A 19,245-nucleotide genomic window follows, 5' to 3' on the forward strand; every position below is an offset into this window, starting at 1 on the left:
TATAGAGTCTATCAATATATTTCAAGCCCCAAATATGTCATAGCTAGATTAGTGTGAGAAATTCTGCAGTAATATTGCTATGGTGACTTAAACAGTGTATCTCCACTCATATGTACAAGAGATACATTCACTTCCTGCTCTTAGAATGTATTACCAATATTTATTACACTGTCATCCCTACCCTACTCAGCTTTATTAGGAGTATAAGAAAAAGTTTAATAAGTCAGTCTTATTAATTTTCATCCTATCCTCATCCCCACTCTTCATCCTGTACAATTTTTCTTATATAAGGGGAGAAAACATAATCTAGCACCCCCCAAAAAAGGTGGGAGATACGAATCAAAGCTTTGTTTCTTGGCAACAGACCTGTTTATTTTCTTAACTTTAGTATTACCAGAACCTCTTAATTCCTTATTTTGTTTTTATAGCTAATATTTATATAGCACTTACCATGTTCCAGGCACCATGCTAAGCATGCACAGTTATTACCTCATTTGATCTTCACAACAACCCTGGGAGGTAGGCTATTCTCTTTTTACAAATGAGGATGGACAGCTAGATGGCGCAGTGGAAAGAACCCTGGGTCTGGAGTCTGGAAGATTTGAGTTCAAATCCAGCCTCAGACTCTTACTGTGTGATCCTGGGCAAATCATTTAGCCCTCTTTGCCTCAGTTTCCTCATCTATAAAATGAACTGGAGAAGGAAATAGCAAACCACTCCAGTATCTTTGCAAAGAAAATCCCAAATGGGGTCATGAAGAATCACACATGACTGAAAAATGACTAAACAGCAAATTTTTTAAAGCCATTTCCTGCTGATTATTAATATAAACAAATAAAGAAAAACCAAGGAGACATGGAATGAAAATTGACATTTCAATGAAATTTGGTGTAAAAACCTCCCACATCTTTCTCTCACAATGGAATCCTTTAGTATGTAGGAGTTACTGGAAAGCCAAGAATTGTATCAAGACGGACCCTCATCATGATGGTGCAGAAATAGATCATTAGCTTATTTCCAGCTACCTCTAAGTGAAAATCATCTTAATCTGTCGAAGAACTCTATTGAGAAAACTCCTGGCAACAAGACAGATTGTGACTATGAAATCTGAGCACTATTAATTCCCAAACCTACAAACTCAAGGTTTCTTTTGGTTTCTTTTTCAAGGAACCAAGTCTTTTGGCTAAAGTTGAAATGCTGAAACTCTGGATTAACCTAAGCATGTTGCTTTGTCTGAAAACATTTGAAGCCCACTAGAAGACAACATCAGATGGATTCTATTAAGCATGTGAAAGCTTCCTGCACCAAGAGGTTGGGTTATTTATCTTGGTATGGAGCCATCAATGGGAAAACGCATTTCATGTTTAATAATTTCTAATTTATCGGGGCAGGTAGGTGGCACAGTGGATAGAGCAGCGGCCCTGGAGTCAGGAGGACCTGAGTTCAAATTCAGTCTCAGACACATAACACTTACTAGCTATGTGACTCTGGGCAAGTCACTTAATCCCAATTGCCTCACCAAAAATTAAAAAAATTAAAAAAAATTTCTAATTTATGTTTAATAATTCTAAGATAACATCATTCTTTCTTGAGAAAGTTTTTTTTTAAACAATAAAAATGATACCACCCAACCATCTCTAGTGATAAAATATTTATCAGTAGTTGAAATGTGCCACTGCGGAAAAATACATAATAGATAAGAGTTTTTGGAGAGACTGCAGAATTATCTGCCAATTCACCATCTGATTTGCTTAACTATATTCTCATATGTGCTCAATGAAATCAATCCTGCCATTTAAAAATGCCACGTGGGCTGTCTTTTCTGATTTACGTTGGATGAAATGAACGATGCTTCCTTTGCACATACTTTGTATTTTTTGCAGGTGTCTGCAGTGTTGTTATTTCAGAGTCCTCTGCATTCACTCAAAAATTTTTCTCCCTTATTTTAGTGTGTATTCCTGATTATCCACCAAACAAATGTTCTAACATCATTTTATTTCAAAGAAAGTGAACCTATACATATAACCATTTGCAGACACACCTATGTCAGGCAAGGATAAGTTGTGATATGTATCCCTGGAGGGAATACTCAGATTACAGAGAGCATAGATCCATTGGAGAATTGAAATATTAGAATACATACACATACCCCTGTATCAGAGTACGAACTAGGTGGGCCAACACTCCATCCTAACATTCTGATTGGCCTTTTCACTAAGGGGAAAGGAATAAACCAATGGCAATATTCATCCAGGCAGTGCTATTATAGCCAACCTACTTTCTATGGACACCTATGATATACTTATGTCTGTATTCCAATATTCCAGGGGATTTGTGATCTCATTGATATGGGTACACACAACATACACACACACATACACACACACCCTCTTGTTAACTACAGTCAATTACTAAGGGAAATAATCATGTAAAATGCCATTTTATGAATAAGCAAACAAGACAGTCTTTGTCCTCAGAAATTCACATGCTAATGAAAGAAGATGAGGCATCTTGGTGGTTCAGTAGATAGAGTGTTGGGCCTGGAGTCAAGAAGACTTGAGTTCAAATTCAGCATCAGACACTTACTAGCTATGTGACCCTGGGCAAATCACTTAATCCTATTTGCCTCAGTTTCTTCATGTGTAAAATTAGCTAGAGAAGAAGATAGTAAACCACTCCAGTAACTTTGCCAAGAAAACCCCATGGACAGTACAGTTGATAAGATCATGAGGAGTCAGCCACGATGGAACAACAATTGATTCATAATATGAACTTGGACAAAACAATTTCATTCTCTACATCTAAGTTTACTCATATATGGAAAAGGAATACTACTTATACTCCTCTAATTTCGGTGGTGAGAGTATAAAAGCATATAATGTAAGTGACAATGTATTGTAAACTAGAAAGTGCTATATAGAAATATTAGTATTATGATTATTAATAAGTATTTGATAATATACTGTCAATTTGTTTCATGTATATAACCCTTGTCTTGTCTAACAGGATTTTAAGTTATGCCGGACCAGAAACTATATTACTAAATTATACACTCTAGGAGGACTGGGAGCCATTTTCAACTGACGTTGCTGTGCCTGACACACTTGCTCCACCTGTGTTGTCTGGGTATCAAGAACTATAAAACTAAGGTCCTGGAGGAAGAGGGCATCTCAGATCATGAGGAAGATCTGAGGTCCACTTCATTAGAGAGGGCTAGGGATCCTTTAATAAAGTGCCATTGGCTCAGAGTTCTGCTTCAGTGGTTTTCCTTGCAGATCGGACAGTTTTAGAAATGCCACACATAATTCATGCTTAATAGCATTTCTTGTTATGCTTCCTAGCAGCATGGCATAGTAGATAGGCAGTAAATGTAGTGTAATACATAAAGAGCTGGTCTCAGGGCCGGGAAGACTTGGGTACAAGTCTCTCCTTGACACATAATAGCAGTGTGACCCTGGGCAAGCCCTTAATTTTTCAATGCCCCAGGCAACTCCTTAAGGCTATATATTGCAAAAAAAGTGCAGACCTGCATTGGCAGAATGAGACACCCTTACTGGGAGTTCCCTATATACTACTGAAATCACTGGTCTAGTCCATATTCCTGTATTTCCCATAACACATAGCACAATGCTAGACATACGTGGAGAAATTTAATAAATATGTCTGGAATAAGTCATGCCAGGAACTGGAAGAGAATTGGAGTGTGGGGAAGGGAGACTAAGGAATAAAGTCTTGTGACAGGCTCGCAAATGTCTAGGCACTGCCCTAACTGGTGGTATTTTTATCCTTTTAGCCACCAGAGTAGGATAAAGAAGCAAAAATAAAATGGATGGCCAGGGTCAAAGACATGGTATACGAATTATCTAAGTTTCCACCCATATGTGTTTTGACAGCTAAGTTAAGACCTGCTTGTTATTTCAGTCTCAGCAGAGAGAGTAGCCATTCCTTATAAAATCTTGCCTGCTGAGATTTCGTCTGCAAGTTGTTTTCCATCTAAGAATGTGTGAATTTAATACAGTAGTTAACACTCTCTCTCTCTCTCTCTCTCTCTCTCTCTCTCTCTCTCTCTCTCTCTCTCCCTCTCTCTCTCTCTCTCTCTCTCTCTCTCTCTCTCTCTCTCTCTCTGTCTCTCAAGCTATTCATCTTTGCTCCACTCAAATGCCTTTGAAATGAATTTTTTGGGGAAGGGGGAGGCATGACTGGGTAGCTAGCTCTCTAGAGCTGTCTATAATCAGGCAGTACTTGGTGACTCATTTCAAATTTGGTCAGGATCCGAAGAAGCCTAAATTGGTTTTGTTTGTTTGTTTGTTTTGTAGCTGCTGAACCCTCTCAGATCCACATTTTTCTGTCTGGAGTAACCAGATATTTGCATGTTTCCTCTACCTCCTCCCCCTTCCATCCCCAACTTTTTAAATCAGAAAATAAAGGAACAGGCATAAACCTAAAATCATGAAAATTCAGCACCTATCTATGACAGCAAGATTTGAGCTTAAACATCTTAATTTGTGGCTTACGCATGCCACAACTTGAGAAATGAACTTTGTGTTATCTGTCTCACAGACAATGAAGAAGTTTCACTCCCCGGATAAATAGACCTGAGCCTCCAATTCTCCCTTTAACAGAGTCCATTTCAACACAATCAAATTGTTTGATGAGTGGGTAGTTTGCAAATTGACTAAGTAATCCTTTATAGGCTGTTAGGTTCAAACAAAAGCAACTATTTCTCTTCTACTGCCCTTACAAAGAACCCCTTTGATGATTGACTACTGTAAATTTGCCTTTTGTCTGTTATTGCTGGAATTGGACCACAGAAGGGACTCTGTTGAATTGCTTTTCTCTTGTGGCAGGGGTACAACTTTTGTCATCCAAAGGCCTGAGTTCCAAAGACCCTTTTTGTTTTTCCTTCATAGATGATTGGCTAGACATTTAGAGTCCAAGTTTTATGTAAGTGGTGCAATTAGGAAAAAGTGTGATTTATGGGGATGGAATGCTGTCGTTCCATGCTTGGAACATACCACTAATGGCAAGGCAGAGTGAATGATGCAAATGGGTGATATTCAGTTCAATTCCATGAACAGGATTATAGATTTAGAGCTGGAAAAGACCTTAGAGGTCATTGAGTCCAATCTTTTCATTTTACAGATGAGGAAATTGAGCCCTGAGGAAGTTAGCTTAGTTATCCAGCTACTAATACAAGGCAGTATTTGAACCCAGGTCTTCCTAACTCCAAATCTAATGCTTTCTCTACCACACTAACCAACTTCTCTCTTTCATTTCAACAACAATATTTCCTTAGCTATATTTATTTAGATTACTATTGGGGACCTCTCCTTAATGGGGGAGAGAATATGCAAAAAACTGCATACAAACAAGATATACTTGAGATGATCTCATTTAGCTTAAGAAAGCCAAGAGACAGAGATGAAAAAGGAAAACATTCTAGCCATAGGAGACAGCTAATAATAGCATTTATATAGTGTTTTAATGTTTGCAATATACTTTACATAAATATCATCCCCTTTTATCCTCACAACAAGGCAGCTGCTATTATTAATTCCCCAATTTTACAGATGAGGAAACTGAGGCACAGAGAAGCTAAGTGACTTGTCCAGAGTCACACAGCTAGGAAGTATCTGAAGCAGGATTTGAACTCAGGTCTACCTGACTCTAGGTCCAGTACTCTGTGCCATCCATCTGCCTACTACCAATAAAAATGTATGGAGAAGGCTGTGAACCTGGGTGACTGGACCCACACAAGTTAGGAAAAAGGGAAGGTGGTTCTGGGGAGAAGATAATGAGTTCACTTTTGGACATGTTGAGTTTTAAGATATCTCCCCAGTAATGTGGGTATTTTTGGAGGTAAGAGCGGAAATAATTTCAAACAGTAGGACTTCTAGAAATGTTAAAAAAAAAAAGCTTGCTCAAATGAAATGCCTGTTAGCTCTAATTAATGAATAACTCAAATGACAGAACATCCTAATTAGCAGTGAATGGGTGGTGTTATTGTGTGGTATAAAAACATGTGTTCAGGATTCTGCCATGTAGGTAATGAAAGGAATATGCTTCCCTGGCCAACTGGAAATCTTTCAAGATTTAAGTTTCTCACTCTATCATGAAAGGTACAACTTGTCAGGAAAAAAAATGTGTTGGTCAAATATATATTCATTTTGGCCCACCTAGTTAAAATTTTCCTCATGGTAGCTTTCATTCCACCAATAGATAAATTCTTCCATCAAGCTGTGAGAAAGATGGCTCTTTCCCCTAAAGATATATAAAAAATTAAGGTGTATTCTCATGGCTCTTCCATAGTTGTATAGATTAGATCTCCTTAAAACTCAATTCTTGACTAACAGATATCCAAATTCCTGCAGCTCCCACTGCTATGGTAGAGACAGCAGAATAATTTTACATTTATTTTACATTCTAAGCTTAAAGTTTGAAGACTGAAAAGATGAATTTAAAAATGAAGTTCACTTTATCCTAGAGGCTCTTTCCTCAGAAACACAACAGAGGCAGGTTTACTGCTGAGGGCCTGGAAGCTATGAGTTTTCCTTCTCTGATACTTTCACTTATGGAATGTTTCCCCTGGAAAAACTCCACAATTAAGAAAAAAAATCTGTTCTCTAATAATGTACATGCTAAAGATCAGAGGACAAAGAGCTCATGCAGGAACTAGAGTGGCCAGGCAAATGTTCATGAAGACAGTGAGCCTTGGTTTGAGTTTTTAACATTAGAAGGATCAGAATTTAAGACTACTTCAAAGTACCAACCTGTATCAATTGACACATTACATTTTTTTAATCCATAACACAAAGAAAATAGAAATGGTAGGATGAAAATTTTTATTCCAAAGTAAAATTAAAATTTTTTGTGTCTTGGTCCTTCTATATAAGTAATTGAGGGGAACATAAAATATAACATTAATCACACAATACAAAATTGGCAACAATCACACATTCCTATGGGCAGCAGAAATTTCCTTGAATAAAATTTTCTTGAAATTTCACTTATTTTTTCACTTACTGGAGCAGAGTTTTCCTTGGGTCCTCTTGATCTGACCATTCTCCCCAGGACTTCAACACCATTGGAAGTGATATTGCCAGATGCATTTACTGCTTTTTCACCCACTTGCTTGCAGTCAATATACACTTTGGCCAAAGTCTTGCTAATAACAATATGCAGCGGGGGGGGGGGGGGGGGAAGCAAAGTTCAGTTAAGAAAACAAGAAAAAAATATAATCACTGTCAAACTTTCAATCTTATTCCATTCCATTCCAGTTAACAAACATTTATTAAGCACTTACCATACACCAAGTACTAGGCTAGCAAAAACAAAATAATACCTGCCCTCAAGGAACTTATATTCTACTGGACAGAACTGAACACATTATTCCAGATGTGATCTAGATAAGAGATACTCAGATATTCTGCTTTGTTAAGGATGATGACATGAGAATTCATCTTGTCATTGGGACAACTGGAAGTCTGTGTAAGATATATGTATATTTTCTAAGGGGCTCTGGTTCATAGACTAGAATGTACCAAATTTCCAAAATTCCTAGCATTTCATTATTTAAGCAAAGCACTTGACTGAATCTTGTGGGCAAGAGAGAGCTGTGAACTAAATGACAGTAGTTACGTAGATTCAGAAACAGTCTAAAAGCTGAACCTACAGAGTTGTAATTAATTAATATATCAACTTGGAAAGGGATCTGTTCTGTTTTCTGTACATCTGCACATCTTACAGATTTTCTCAACAAGTTGTATAATGATACAGATGAGTGCAGATTGCAAAGAGGAAAATTTAGGCTTTACAAGAGAAAAAAATCCTAACAATTAGTGCTATCCAAAAATGGAATGTATTGCCTCAAAAGATGGTGGGTTTTCCCCTTACTAGATGTCTTCAGGCAAACACATTTGTCAGGTAACACCTTGTAAAAGGGATTCTTGTTTGGGCTTTGGCTGGATTCAATGGCCTTTGACACCCTTCTAACCTTGAGATTCTGGGATTAAAGGCAAGCTTATCAAATTTGCATATGACACAAATTTAGGAAGGATTAGATGACAGAGTTAGGATCCAAAAAGATTTTTGTAGGCAAGAATACTGCACCAAATCTAGTAAGATATGATATGTTGTGATAGGATATATGATATGATGCAATATGATGTGATATGACATGACATGCTGTGACATGACATGACAACATATTTTATTTATATATTTATACACATAAAAACACCCAGAGGCATCTAGGTGGCCCAGTAGATAGAGTGCTGGGCTTGGAGTCAGAAAGATTCATTTTTAGTGAGTTCAAGTTCAGCCTCAGACACTAATTAGCTATGTGACCTTGGCGAAGTCACTTAACACTGTTTGCCTCAGTTTCCTTATCCATAAAATGATCTGGAGAATGAAATGGTAAATCACTCCAGTATCTTTGCCAAGAAAACCCCAAATGGGATCACAAAGAATTAGAGATGACTGAAAACAATCCAACAATAACAACACATATCTATGTGTGTATGCATACATATACATATATATATATATATACATATAAAATCTTACATTTGGGTTCAAAAATTAACTTCACAGTTACAAGATTGGGGGGAGATGTGTCTAGACAGCTGATCATCTGAATCAGACTTCAGGGTTTTAATGGATTTCAAACTCCTGATGAGTCAACAGTATGATACAGCCGCCAAAAAAGTTAATGAGATTTTTGGTTTGTATTAAAAGATGCAGATGATATTATGGTCAGATCACATCTGGAATAATGTGTTCAGTTCTGGGAAGCACATTTTGAAAAAGTCACAGACAATCTAGAGACTGTCCAGAGGAGAGTGACCAGGATTATACAGATCCTCAAAATCATGCCACATGAGAACAAATATGAAAAAGCTAGAAAGATTTAGCCAGAAGACTTGGAAGACTATGCTAGCAGTCTTCAAGTATATGAAGGCTTGCTGTATGGAAGTCTTATTCTTCTTAGCCCCAGAGTAGAAGTCACAGGTAGAATTGATAAAAGAGGAAAATCTAAGCTTCATGTCAGGAAAAGTTGCAACACAGATAGATATACAAAAGCATAGTGAGTTGCCACAGGAAGTTCCTTTCATTTGAGATATTTAAGCAAAAGCTGGATGACTATTTGTCTGGTTTGTGATAAAAGATTCTCTTTTAGGTACAGGTTAGATTAAATGACCTATGAGGTCCTTTCCAACTCAGATTCTGTGAGGAAAAATAAGTTGATCCAAAAAAGTAAAAATAAAAAAATAACTTGATCCTAATAATCATTTGGAGAGCCTCACTCTTATTCCTCTCTTGATTTCAAGCCTGTAAATCTTTCTTCATTCTATCACTAGAGTAAGTAATATAATACTTTCAGAAAACCCAGTAAATAATAATCCAAACTTATGAAGCTGATAAACTAGAAAGCATCGATTCACATTAAAAAAAAAAACTTTACAAAAGGAATCTCAGAAGTACATTTAAGTATTAACAGATAAAAGAGAAACTACGAAATAAAAAAAGTATATAATTAAAACTAACTAGAGGTTAAATCAGAAATGAAAAAATGTTATCAATTCAGAGATAATTCCAGTCATGAAGAGAACAGAATCAGATTTAGAAAAATTTAGTGTGCTCTCACCTTTTTTGGGTACACGTATATTTTTAAAGAAGAGATATTAGGTGGGAAGCTGTCTGAAATGGAGACAGAGGAAATAGGAGGAAATAAGAGGAAAATAAGAGGAAAAGGATTCTTGCACAGTTTAAAGAACTTGGCTTTGGTTTGTGGCTTTCAGGAAGCCTTTTTATAATTATGCTCACTTATTCTATGTCTCTCAGTTCTGCTGGCAATGTGTATGGAACTTAAAATTTACCTAAGGTTCAGAAAAAAAATTATTTGGAATGAATATTACAAGTTCATCATACTTCACAGGATATCGCTGGCTAGCTTTTTAAGAGTTGTGAAATTTCAAATGCGATGCTTTTTTCTTTCAAACTTTCCTTTGGAGCTGTGCTCTAGATTCTGACCAGGAAAAAAATCAATGCCAAGTAGAATTTAGGAGAAAATGAGAGTGAATTCAAAGGGGCTACTAAAGGAAACACCTCTGGCCATGAATTACATGATCTCTCACTTTATGAGGCCTTTCAGAGCAGTTCTGGTAATATGGCCCACATATTCAACTCCATGTATGAAAAAGAAATATATTAATTATGTTACTGCATTTAATGTTCAATTAAAAAACTTATAGATGCTCTTTTTTACATTGTTTACCTGTCCCTATGAATCCTAACCCCTGCCCTTTCCTATACTTATATAAACAAATTTTCTCCTATAACAAAGTACAATTAAGGAAAACAAATAAATCCATTGGCAATGTCTGACAACGATATGCCTCTTTATGGTCTACCACCTCCCTGCCATGAGATGAGAAGTATTCTTTACCATAAATTCTCTGAAGTCAAGATTGGTAACTGCATTGATGAGAGTTCTGAAACTTTCAACATAAATTCTAAATTCAGAAAGTAGTATACAGTAAGAAAACAAGAGGTAAGAATCACAGAATCTTAGTAGTAAAAAGGGCCTCAGACGACTTTTCTTCCAATCTGTTCTTGATGGAGAATTCCCTTTTAAAAATCTCTAGCAAGTTGTTGTCCAGCCTTTGTTTGAAGATTTCCAGGGAAGGGTTTAATCAACACTAAGTCCTTTGACAGCCCATTCTACTTTGCGGCAACTCTAAAAGTTAAGAAGTTTTCCCTCATGTAAAGCTAAACTCAGCCTTTTTCCTGTTTCCTCCCATTGTTCCTTGTCCTGCCCTCTGTTGCCAAGCCAAACAAAACTAATCCCTTCTCTACAGGACATCTTTTTCAGATATTTGAAGACAGCTATCAATTTGCCCCCTAGATTGTCTCTTTTCTAGGCTGCATAACCCCAGGTTCTCCTTGTTAGAGTACCATGTGCCAAATGCTAAGAAGAAATCACATAAGATTTAGAGGAAAGCTTATGAAAAGAAAATCCCTCCAAATGATTAAGTGCCACAAATGGAAAGTGTAAACTCTCTGAGGAGTATTTATTGTAAAAGTTGGAGTCCTTCAAGAAAAAGTTTCGTGTTGAGTGAGGAAAAATGTTTCAGAGCATGCCTAACCTACCTGTTTCTATGGCAAGCAATCAACAAACATTTATTAAGTATCCACTATGTGCCAGGCACTTCCCAAAGCAGGGGGAATACAAAAAGAAACAAAAGCCAGTCCCTGCCCTCAAAGAGCTCACAATCTAAAAGGATTACACAGCTAGAATTCTGTACCCTCCTTATTGACTGACTGACTAGATGTAGTCTGACCAGGGCAGAGTTAAGTGGGAACTTAACTCCTGTGTTCTGGATCCTGTGCCTCTCTTAAGATGTTAAACTAATTTAATTTAATTTCAACTTTTTTTTTTTAGTGTGGGTATTGTGTGTATCTTAATTAGGAAGCCTTGTTCCCTTTACAACTCATATGTTAAACCATAGCAATGAATCTCATAATGATCCTTAACTAAATACATAGAAAATGAGAATCAAAAAGTATGTCTTTCCCTATGGGTCCATGGTACAATGGATAACTCCTTGGATTTCTAAGTCAAAGGTTCTGAGTATGTGTTCCAGTGGAGCTGTAATTATTTTTTTAGTAGAAGTTGAGTAGTATGGTACAGTGGAAAGAACACTGAATTTGGAGTAATGGGCCATGAGTTCAATTCTCAGCCCTTCTATACTATATCCTCTATGTCATCTTGGGCAATTCTCTCTGAGTCTGTTTCCTCATCTATAAAATGAAGGAGGTTGGACCAGATGACTTTTAAGGTTCCTTCCAATTTTAATCTGTGTTTCTTTGTCCCTAGAGCTCTGTCTTACAGAGAAATGAAAGTTTAAGTAATGGGTTTAGGTCACAGATGCCAAGTTGTTTAAAAAAAAAAAGGACGAAACATGTTTACATTTTTACAAAGCTTCCAGGATGGCATTCTTTGAAACTAAAGGGGTTAACATAGACACGTGTGTGTGAGTGTGTGTGTGTGTGTGTGCAGATTAGCCTTCCAAGATGCCTCAATTGCAAATATATTCATCTGTATGTGCAGAAATAATTAAAGAGACCACTAATCCTTTCCACTCAACATATATAAGTATTTTGTTCTGTGGCTACAGGTGATATTTTCAGAGTGGGAATGTTGTCATTGTTTGTCCTTCATTCTTTAAGAGAGATCCTTCAGGGAAGTTTGCCTTGTTTTATACTTAAATCTTTCTACATATTTATGCTGTGCTCTTACAATATTATACTCAACACACACATTAACACATACATTTTACTAACTCTCTTGCTTTGACCAATACTGTGTAACAATAAAAGCTATAACTGACCTTGTGAAAACTTCCATAGAATATTTTCTTAATTTCAGGCCCTTCAAAGGTTACAGTTTGAAAATCCCCCTGGTAGTCATAGTTGAAGTAGGTAATTGTCTTGCCTCCATCTGTTTGGTGGGACAATGAACATTGTACGAACATGAGAAAAATGAACATAATTAAAACATGATTACATCATAAAATAGGCAAGTGATTTCTCTTCCCCAGGCCTGAGGAGATTGATATTCCCCTTTGAAACTTAATTGAAACATACTTTAGAGTTAAATACAAAATGGTTACTAAGCCTTTGCTATTTATTAGTCCTTTGACATTCTCCAGGATGCATTTAGGCTGCTATCCATTCATGAAGATGAAATCACTCTCGCTTATACACTTATAGTTCTCCATCCATCAAATTCTGAATCATTTTTCCAAGGAGGTTGGATATGTCCAAGTCTAACCTCCAACCAAGCATTTTCAGACTTCACACAAATAGTAAATAGTGGATACAGATTCTAACCCAAGTCCTCTTACTTCAAATCCAGTATTCTTTCCAATATACCTTGCTACCCTCACTTGTTCCTCCCCACAGCCCAGGCCTGAAAAATGTTTAGTCAGGGTAAGAGTTGCAAATTATGACCAAAGAATGGAATGAAATCAATGATCCTCATAAAAATAATATTCACAACCTTGGCTTCATTGGCCCACGCAACTGAACTAAATAGTGATTGATACTCACTTCCAAGATACCCCCAAGATACACCAATTCACTTCCATTCAATCCAATTATTTATTAAGTATCTACCACTGCCAGGTACTTTGCTCACTACTGGGAATATAAAGACAAAAATTCAAAGATGGGACAATGAAATAACATCAACTTTTTTATTATGAATAAACTGCTGCTGACCTTGAGTTTTGCGTCTAGGACACATTTAAATTATGGGTAAAAGAATAATTATTAATAACCTACTTTGTGGGTGCTAGAATGGTTTAATACACAGAGAACTAGGTAGTACTTCTCTCAAAAAATGTAGATAGAGGTTATTCTGTCATCTTTCTCTCTTCTAAAGCAGAGCCTATGAGATCACACTCATTTCAATTTTCCAAAGCTCAAAACTCAACAGCTGACACATTCTATCAGCAGAATCTTCTTGGTTCCAATCTTAGGCCTTAATAGCTCTACACTACTAGTGGTTCACTACCAATGACATGGACTTTACATGATTGCCCATCCTGGGCAACTTGTAGCATGGTGCCTGGTACACAGGAAGCATCTAATAAATGTTTTACCAGCATCTGTCCAAGGATAAAAAGCATAATTCTTCGCCCCTTCTATTCCCTTTTCTACCTGTCTATGGTTGGACACCATCACTAAAGAAACAGGAAAAAGCTGCAGAGGATTGAGGACCATTTTGTATTTTCCTTTGTTCCATGGCTTGCCATGGTCAAAAAAAAATTGATAACCAAATGGTCAGTCTGATAGTGCTGAGCCTTTGTTACTTAACCTGGAACCCAGAAAGCCAACGCAGTCTATTGCCAGGACTTTAACTGAAACCTGTCCAGAACCTACCAGGCCATATGCCAAGAGGCATAGCTTTTGAGAACCAATATATAAAGCCAGAGTTTATATACGTATATAAAGTGACTCTTCTGTTCAAAAGTTAGTAGAAGGGAATACTAGACTAAAGGCAAGAATAATCAAGTCCAGCTGCTGCCAATACAACCTTGGACAGATCACTTAAGCTCTTTGAGGATCAGTTTCCTTATCTCTAAAATGGGGGTAAAATCCGCCCTCTGTACTTCCTGATAAGAGAATTTAATGAGGTGAATTGTGAAATATGAAAGCCCTATGTAAATTGTATTCAATGTGTTCCTCTGAAGCCTCATTATGGTGGCAGGGATCTTTGGTCCTACAGAAAGCAAACTGTCACAACAGATTGTTGCATGAGAACTAGCCTAGAGGTTCATAGTCCAAATGATAAGCACCACATTGACTGCAGCAATTCATAAAGACCCATTGCTTGGGTGAGGAAGGGTTATAATTTGCATCATATCAGGGAAACCCACATGGCTGAAAACACAGATCTTTGTAAGGATGACAGACAGCATGGCACCTGGCCTTTAAAATTTCTATTGTAAAGTGGTATTCACACGCATGCACAAATAACTGAACACACACACACACATAAATACAATCCAAATTCATAAACATACTGTCTAAGATGACTCCAACAAGTGGGTCAGAGTCCTTATTTAAAATCTCCCAGAGGGCAAATGGTTCTTGAGGAGTATCAGGCAATATCCGGAATAGAAAAGAGATGGTGTAGTCTGAAGGCAATCCCTCTGGGTGCAAATATCTGTTAGAGGAGAGAAGATCACAATGTTTTAAATAATAACTGTCTCTAGAGTAAATTTGAGATAAGAGACTGGGAATGCGACATGCACTAAATCCCCAAATTCCATATGTTCAGCCACCATTCTCATTTATGCAGGAAATCTTGCATCAGCTTTTGTAGTTCTATTTAGCAAAAAAAACTAGGAGCTGGATCTTAAAGTTCCTTTGTACAATGGGGGAAAAAGTACTAGATTGGAAGACAGAGGACCTTGAATTCTGACTCTGTCACTTACTACCTCGATAAGTAGTCTCAAACTTACTACCTCGATAATTTCTCTAGGTCTCAATTTCTTCATCTGTAAAATGAGGTTGTTGGACTGCATGACCTCTCTGCTACCTTCCAACACTACATCTATGATTCTATGATCCTGTAATCCTTCCAATTCTAAGATCCTAGGACTTAGATTCCTCAAAGCAATATTGTTCAAATACCAACTACAACTATCACCTCTATTATTTAAAATATTAACTTCTAGAAAGAGGATGCTCTTCGATAATTACTTCAGATGTCAACGTGAAAACACGTCCTATAGATTAAATGACATAATAAATGTGAAGAGAATAAAAATCTTCAAATGACCAAAAATGATTTTAAGCCCAAGCTAATAGCTTATTTATTTCCAGCACCACTTATCATGAGAGCACAACAAAAGAATGTGGATGGTCCTTGTAAATCACTGTAATGAAACATTGATCTCAAATGTATAATTTTTTAGACGGAATTGTATTTTCATATGTCTGAAAAAGCTGCTTTTTCTCATTCCAATCTGAGCCAATGAATTAATAATTCAAATCTTTATCAAATACTTCTTACGTGGCATGCACTATGGTAGAGCTGGGAATACAAAGACAGAAGTGAAAAGTTCTTTCACCCAAAGAGCTTACATTCTAATGGGGAAGAGAACATGTAACTACGTAGGTACATACACACATATATAGTTACAGTTATAGTTATACACAAGACATATTCAAAGCAAATACAAGGTAACTTTGGTGGAGAAGGTGCTAGCAGCAAGGAGGTCAGGCAAGGCCTCATGCAGAATGTGGTGTTTGGACTGTCTTCAAGAAAGCCAGTGATTACAAGGGGAAGAGGTGATACTCATGCTAAGACACAGAGACAGGAGAGAAATAGTAACTAGATCACTATAGATAGGCTATAGAATGCATGAAGGGAAGTAATATATAAGAGACAGATTAAAAAAGGGTATAGAAAAGACAGAGAGAGAGAAGAGAGGAAGTGGAAACAATGGATTTAGGAAGAGGAGAGATATAGGCTGACAACTAGAGAGATGGCAAGGTTTAGTGAGGATTTTTTTTAAAGCATGGGAGACACCTAGGAATATTTGTAAGCAATAGCAAAGAAACCATTAAGACAGGAAGAGTTTGAAGATAGGGTACTACTCTACTTTTTATAATAATAGCTAACATGATTCTCACAAGTTGTGATTCTCACAACTTGATATCTCCAACGGGATAGGTTGAGGAAAGTGATGCTAAGAAAAGTTAAGTGACTTGCCCAGGGTCGCAAAGCTGGTAAATGTCTGAAGCTGGATTCAAATTTAAGTGTTGCTGTCAAATCCAGCACTCTCCCCACTGTATCACCTAAGAGCTTAAGTATACACATACTTTTTTCCCTCTTTTTTAAACTTTGGTATGGTTATGCTCTATTTTTTTAAGATATGGAAAATATTAGTGGAACATTACATAAACAACTTAACAAGAGAAATGAGGCACAAACAGACACAGATTTGGCATACGGAGTCTATGAGTAAACTTTTGAGAGCTTATTCTCCAAAAGAATGAACAAATTCGACATTTTTTTGGTGTTGCAATTTTATCTGGTATCATTCTACTAAGAATGTTCCCAAACACATCATGACAATGATAGCATGAGATAACTTATTTTTTTTTAAGATCTAAAAGAACAATGACTTTGATATGCTGAAGTTAAAATGAACATACTTGGTAGGCTGGGAAACCAGAGCATCTTTATGTAGCTGGTAACATGGATACACATTGAAAGTGCCAGGTCCCATAGAAACCCCTTCTACCGCTGAAAAATCCTTTTCAACCAAACCAAACAGTTCCATCATTTTAAATCCTGAAAAGCATAACATTTTGGAAAGGTCAGAGTTGAATTGAACAGACAATGACAGAAAAGAGAACTTATCTCCAGATTACAGCTGTGATCTTAACAAGTAAAATGAATGGACTTCAGTGAAATAAATGGACATGAGATAGGATTCATTTTATCCTCTGGCATTTGCAAAATGGCACGGCCCATAGCACTGTACCTGCAAGACTGTTGCCATCCTTATTGACCAGAGGGCAAGCTGAAAAAAAAAAAAAGGAAGGTCGCTCAGATATATTTCCAAATGTACTTTCCCCACTTCTAACCTCCCCTCACCCCTAACCTGAAAAAGAAGTTAAATAATTTCTATGAAGATGAATTACTTTGAAGCCTCCAAGTCATATGTGGCTATTATTTTCCCTGGCTTCCCAAAGATACCAAACATTTCAACTAACCACCACTATTAAAAGCAAAACCCCAGAACTCTATTCTTGTGTCTGTGCACATGCGCCAGTCTGATGCCCATTAGAATAAATGGGCCATTATGAGCATGAGGAGAAAGGAAACGTGCTGGTATTTTTCTGAAAAGTATTTATAGGAACTATTTTAAATCAAACTGGTCTTTAACACCCATTTGATTAGGAAAAGCCTTTATCAACCTAAAACCCCTAAGTGGGAAAAACAAAAATACAGTAAAATCCCCACGTGCTCTTTTCTACAAAAAGTAGCATCTGAGATGAAAGATATTATGAGAGCCTTTGTCAAGTTGACAATTCTTCCTGAAATCAGCATGGGATTCATTATTCAACAAGGATTAACTGCTTCAGCCTGCAAGTACCCAATGAACAAGCAGCCACAGATTCAAAGAACTAACTTGCAGATGCAGTTTCACAGACAAAAGTAATCAGCTCATCTTCAATTTTCTTAAAGGCATCAAAGTCATCCACAAAGAAGACGTGTCTCGAGCTGGGCTGGCTGCCAATGCTAACCAGTTCTGCATAATCTGCATCAGCGACACCAACTGCAAAAACGCTGATGCCTGTGGAAGAAAGAGACCAGATTTCTGATTAGTCTGAAGAGGAGGGGAAAATTCAAGCAAAACAAGACTTGTCTAGTCTTTAAGAGCACTAGATTTGGAGTCAAATGACCTGGGTTTGAATCCTGCTTCCATCACTCACCACCTGTGTGACTTTGGGCAAGTTGCTTAATCTCTCTGGGCATCAGTTTCTTCATTTGTAAAATGAGGTGAGGATGAGCTAGATATCTTCTAAGGTCTTTTCCAGCTCTAAAGCTCTGATCCTAGAATCAGATAGGATTGTCATCCTACTGTGTGACCTTAGGCAAGTAATTGTGCTTTAATTTCCTTTATTATAAAATGGAAGAGTTGGATTATATGACTACTAAGGTCATAACACCTACAATTTTCTTGTCTTTAGCCCAAAGTATAAAATATATAACTAGAAGGAAGTGGGACAAAGTATTTATTATAATTCATCGTAATTTATGTACTAATTTGAAAACATAATCATTATTTCATGATTACTACTCATTTTCTATTTTAAGGAGCTTGAAAATAGCAACACAATATAATTCTCACAAATATATAATTTAACATTTCACAGAGTGGGCAGAAGACCTGCCCTGGCATCAGCAAGATCTGAGTTAAGATTCTACCTCAGACACATATTAGTAGTGCAACCATGAAGAGGCCAATTAAAGTCTCAGTGTACCAGACAGGTCTCTAAAACTGTAAGTTACAAACTAGTTGCCTATTGGTAACATTGGAAGGTGTTTCCACAATATTACAATCACAGGTCTGGATAAACAAACAAATAAACATCAATTTCATATTTGTACATTTTAATATCAGAAGACTCCTAGGATGAAGATAGTAGAGTCACAGAATCTCAGAACTGGAAGGGAACTTAGTTTCTCTACATTTTTCAGAAATAGAAAATTGGAGGGGCAGCTCAGTAGCACAGTGGATGGAGAACCAGCCCTGGAGTCAGGAGGACCTGAATTCAAATCCGACCTCAGACACTTACTAGTTGTGTGACCCTGGGCAAATCACTTAGGTGATTCCATCAAAAATAACCAAACAAACAAAAAAGAAATGGAAAATGAGGCACAAGTAATATATGACAGGTGATAGGACAATCAGAGAAAACTAGACTTATTACCCAAGGAGAGTTAAAATTGTACTCATAGAGGATTTCCTTTGTGTAGACAGTGCATTGTACGCAGAGTGGCATAGAGGGGAGTTGATCAGGATATCCCAGATCAATTTACTTATCTTCAGCCCAGCACATAAAATCACTGAAGAGTAAATAAGGGCTTAACTTTCTAATTCACTGTGTGAAGTTCTTTTATCAAAATTGATGCAATTAGCTATTGACTAATTC

The 19,245-nt window shown here is 37.0% G+C and overlaps 1 protein-coding gene across 2 annotated transcripts in view; it reads right to left on the reverse strand.

Moving 5' to 3' along the window:
• The window catches only part of COL14A1 (collagen type XIV alpha 1 chain), a 250,358-nt gene that overhangs the window by 77,794 nt on the left and 153,319 nt on the right, over positions 1–19,245 (reverse strand). For both annotated transcript variants that reach the window (XM_027854062.1, XM_027854061.1), the window contains exons 30-35: positions 17,718–17,882; positions 17,067–17,105; positions 16,735–16,873; positions 14,592–14,734; positions 12,394–12,502; positions 7,024–7,183 (exon numbers count right to left, since the gene is read on the reverse strand). In XM_027854062.1, coding sequence (XP_027709863.1) covers positions 7,024–7,183; positions 12,394–12,502; positions 14,592–14,734; positions 16,735–16,873; positions 17,067–17,105; positions 17,718–17,882 — 755 coding nt within the window. The remainder of the gene's footprint in view (positions 1–7,023; positions 7,184–12,393; positions 12,503–14,591; positions 14,735–16,734; positions 16,874–17,066; positions 17,106–17,717; positions 17,883–19,245) is intronic.

This window comes from Vombatus ursinus, unplaced genomic scaffold, assembly GCF_900497805.2.
Source record: "Vombatus ursinus unplaced genomic scaffold, bare-nosed wombat genome assembly UNPS02010284.1, whole genome shotgun sequence".
NCBI classification, from domain to species: Eukaryota; Metazoa; Chordata; class Mammalia; order Diprotodontia; family Vombatidae; genus Vombatus; species Vombatus ursinus.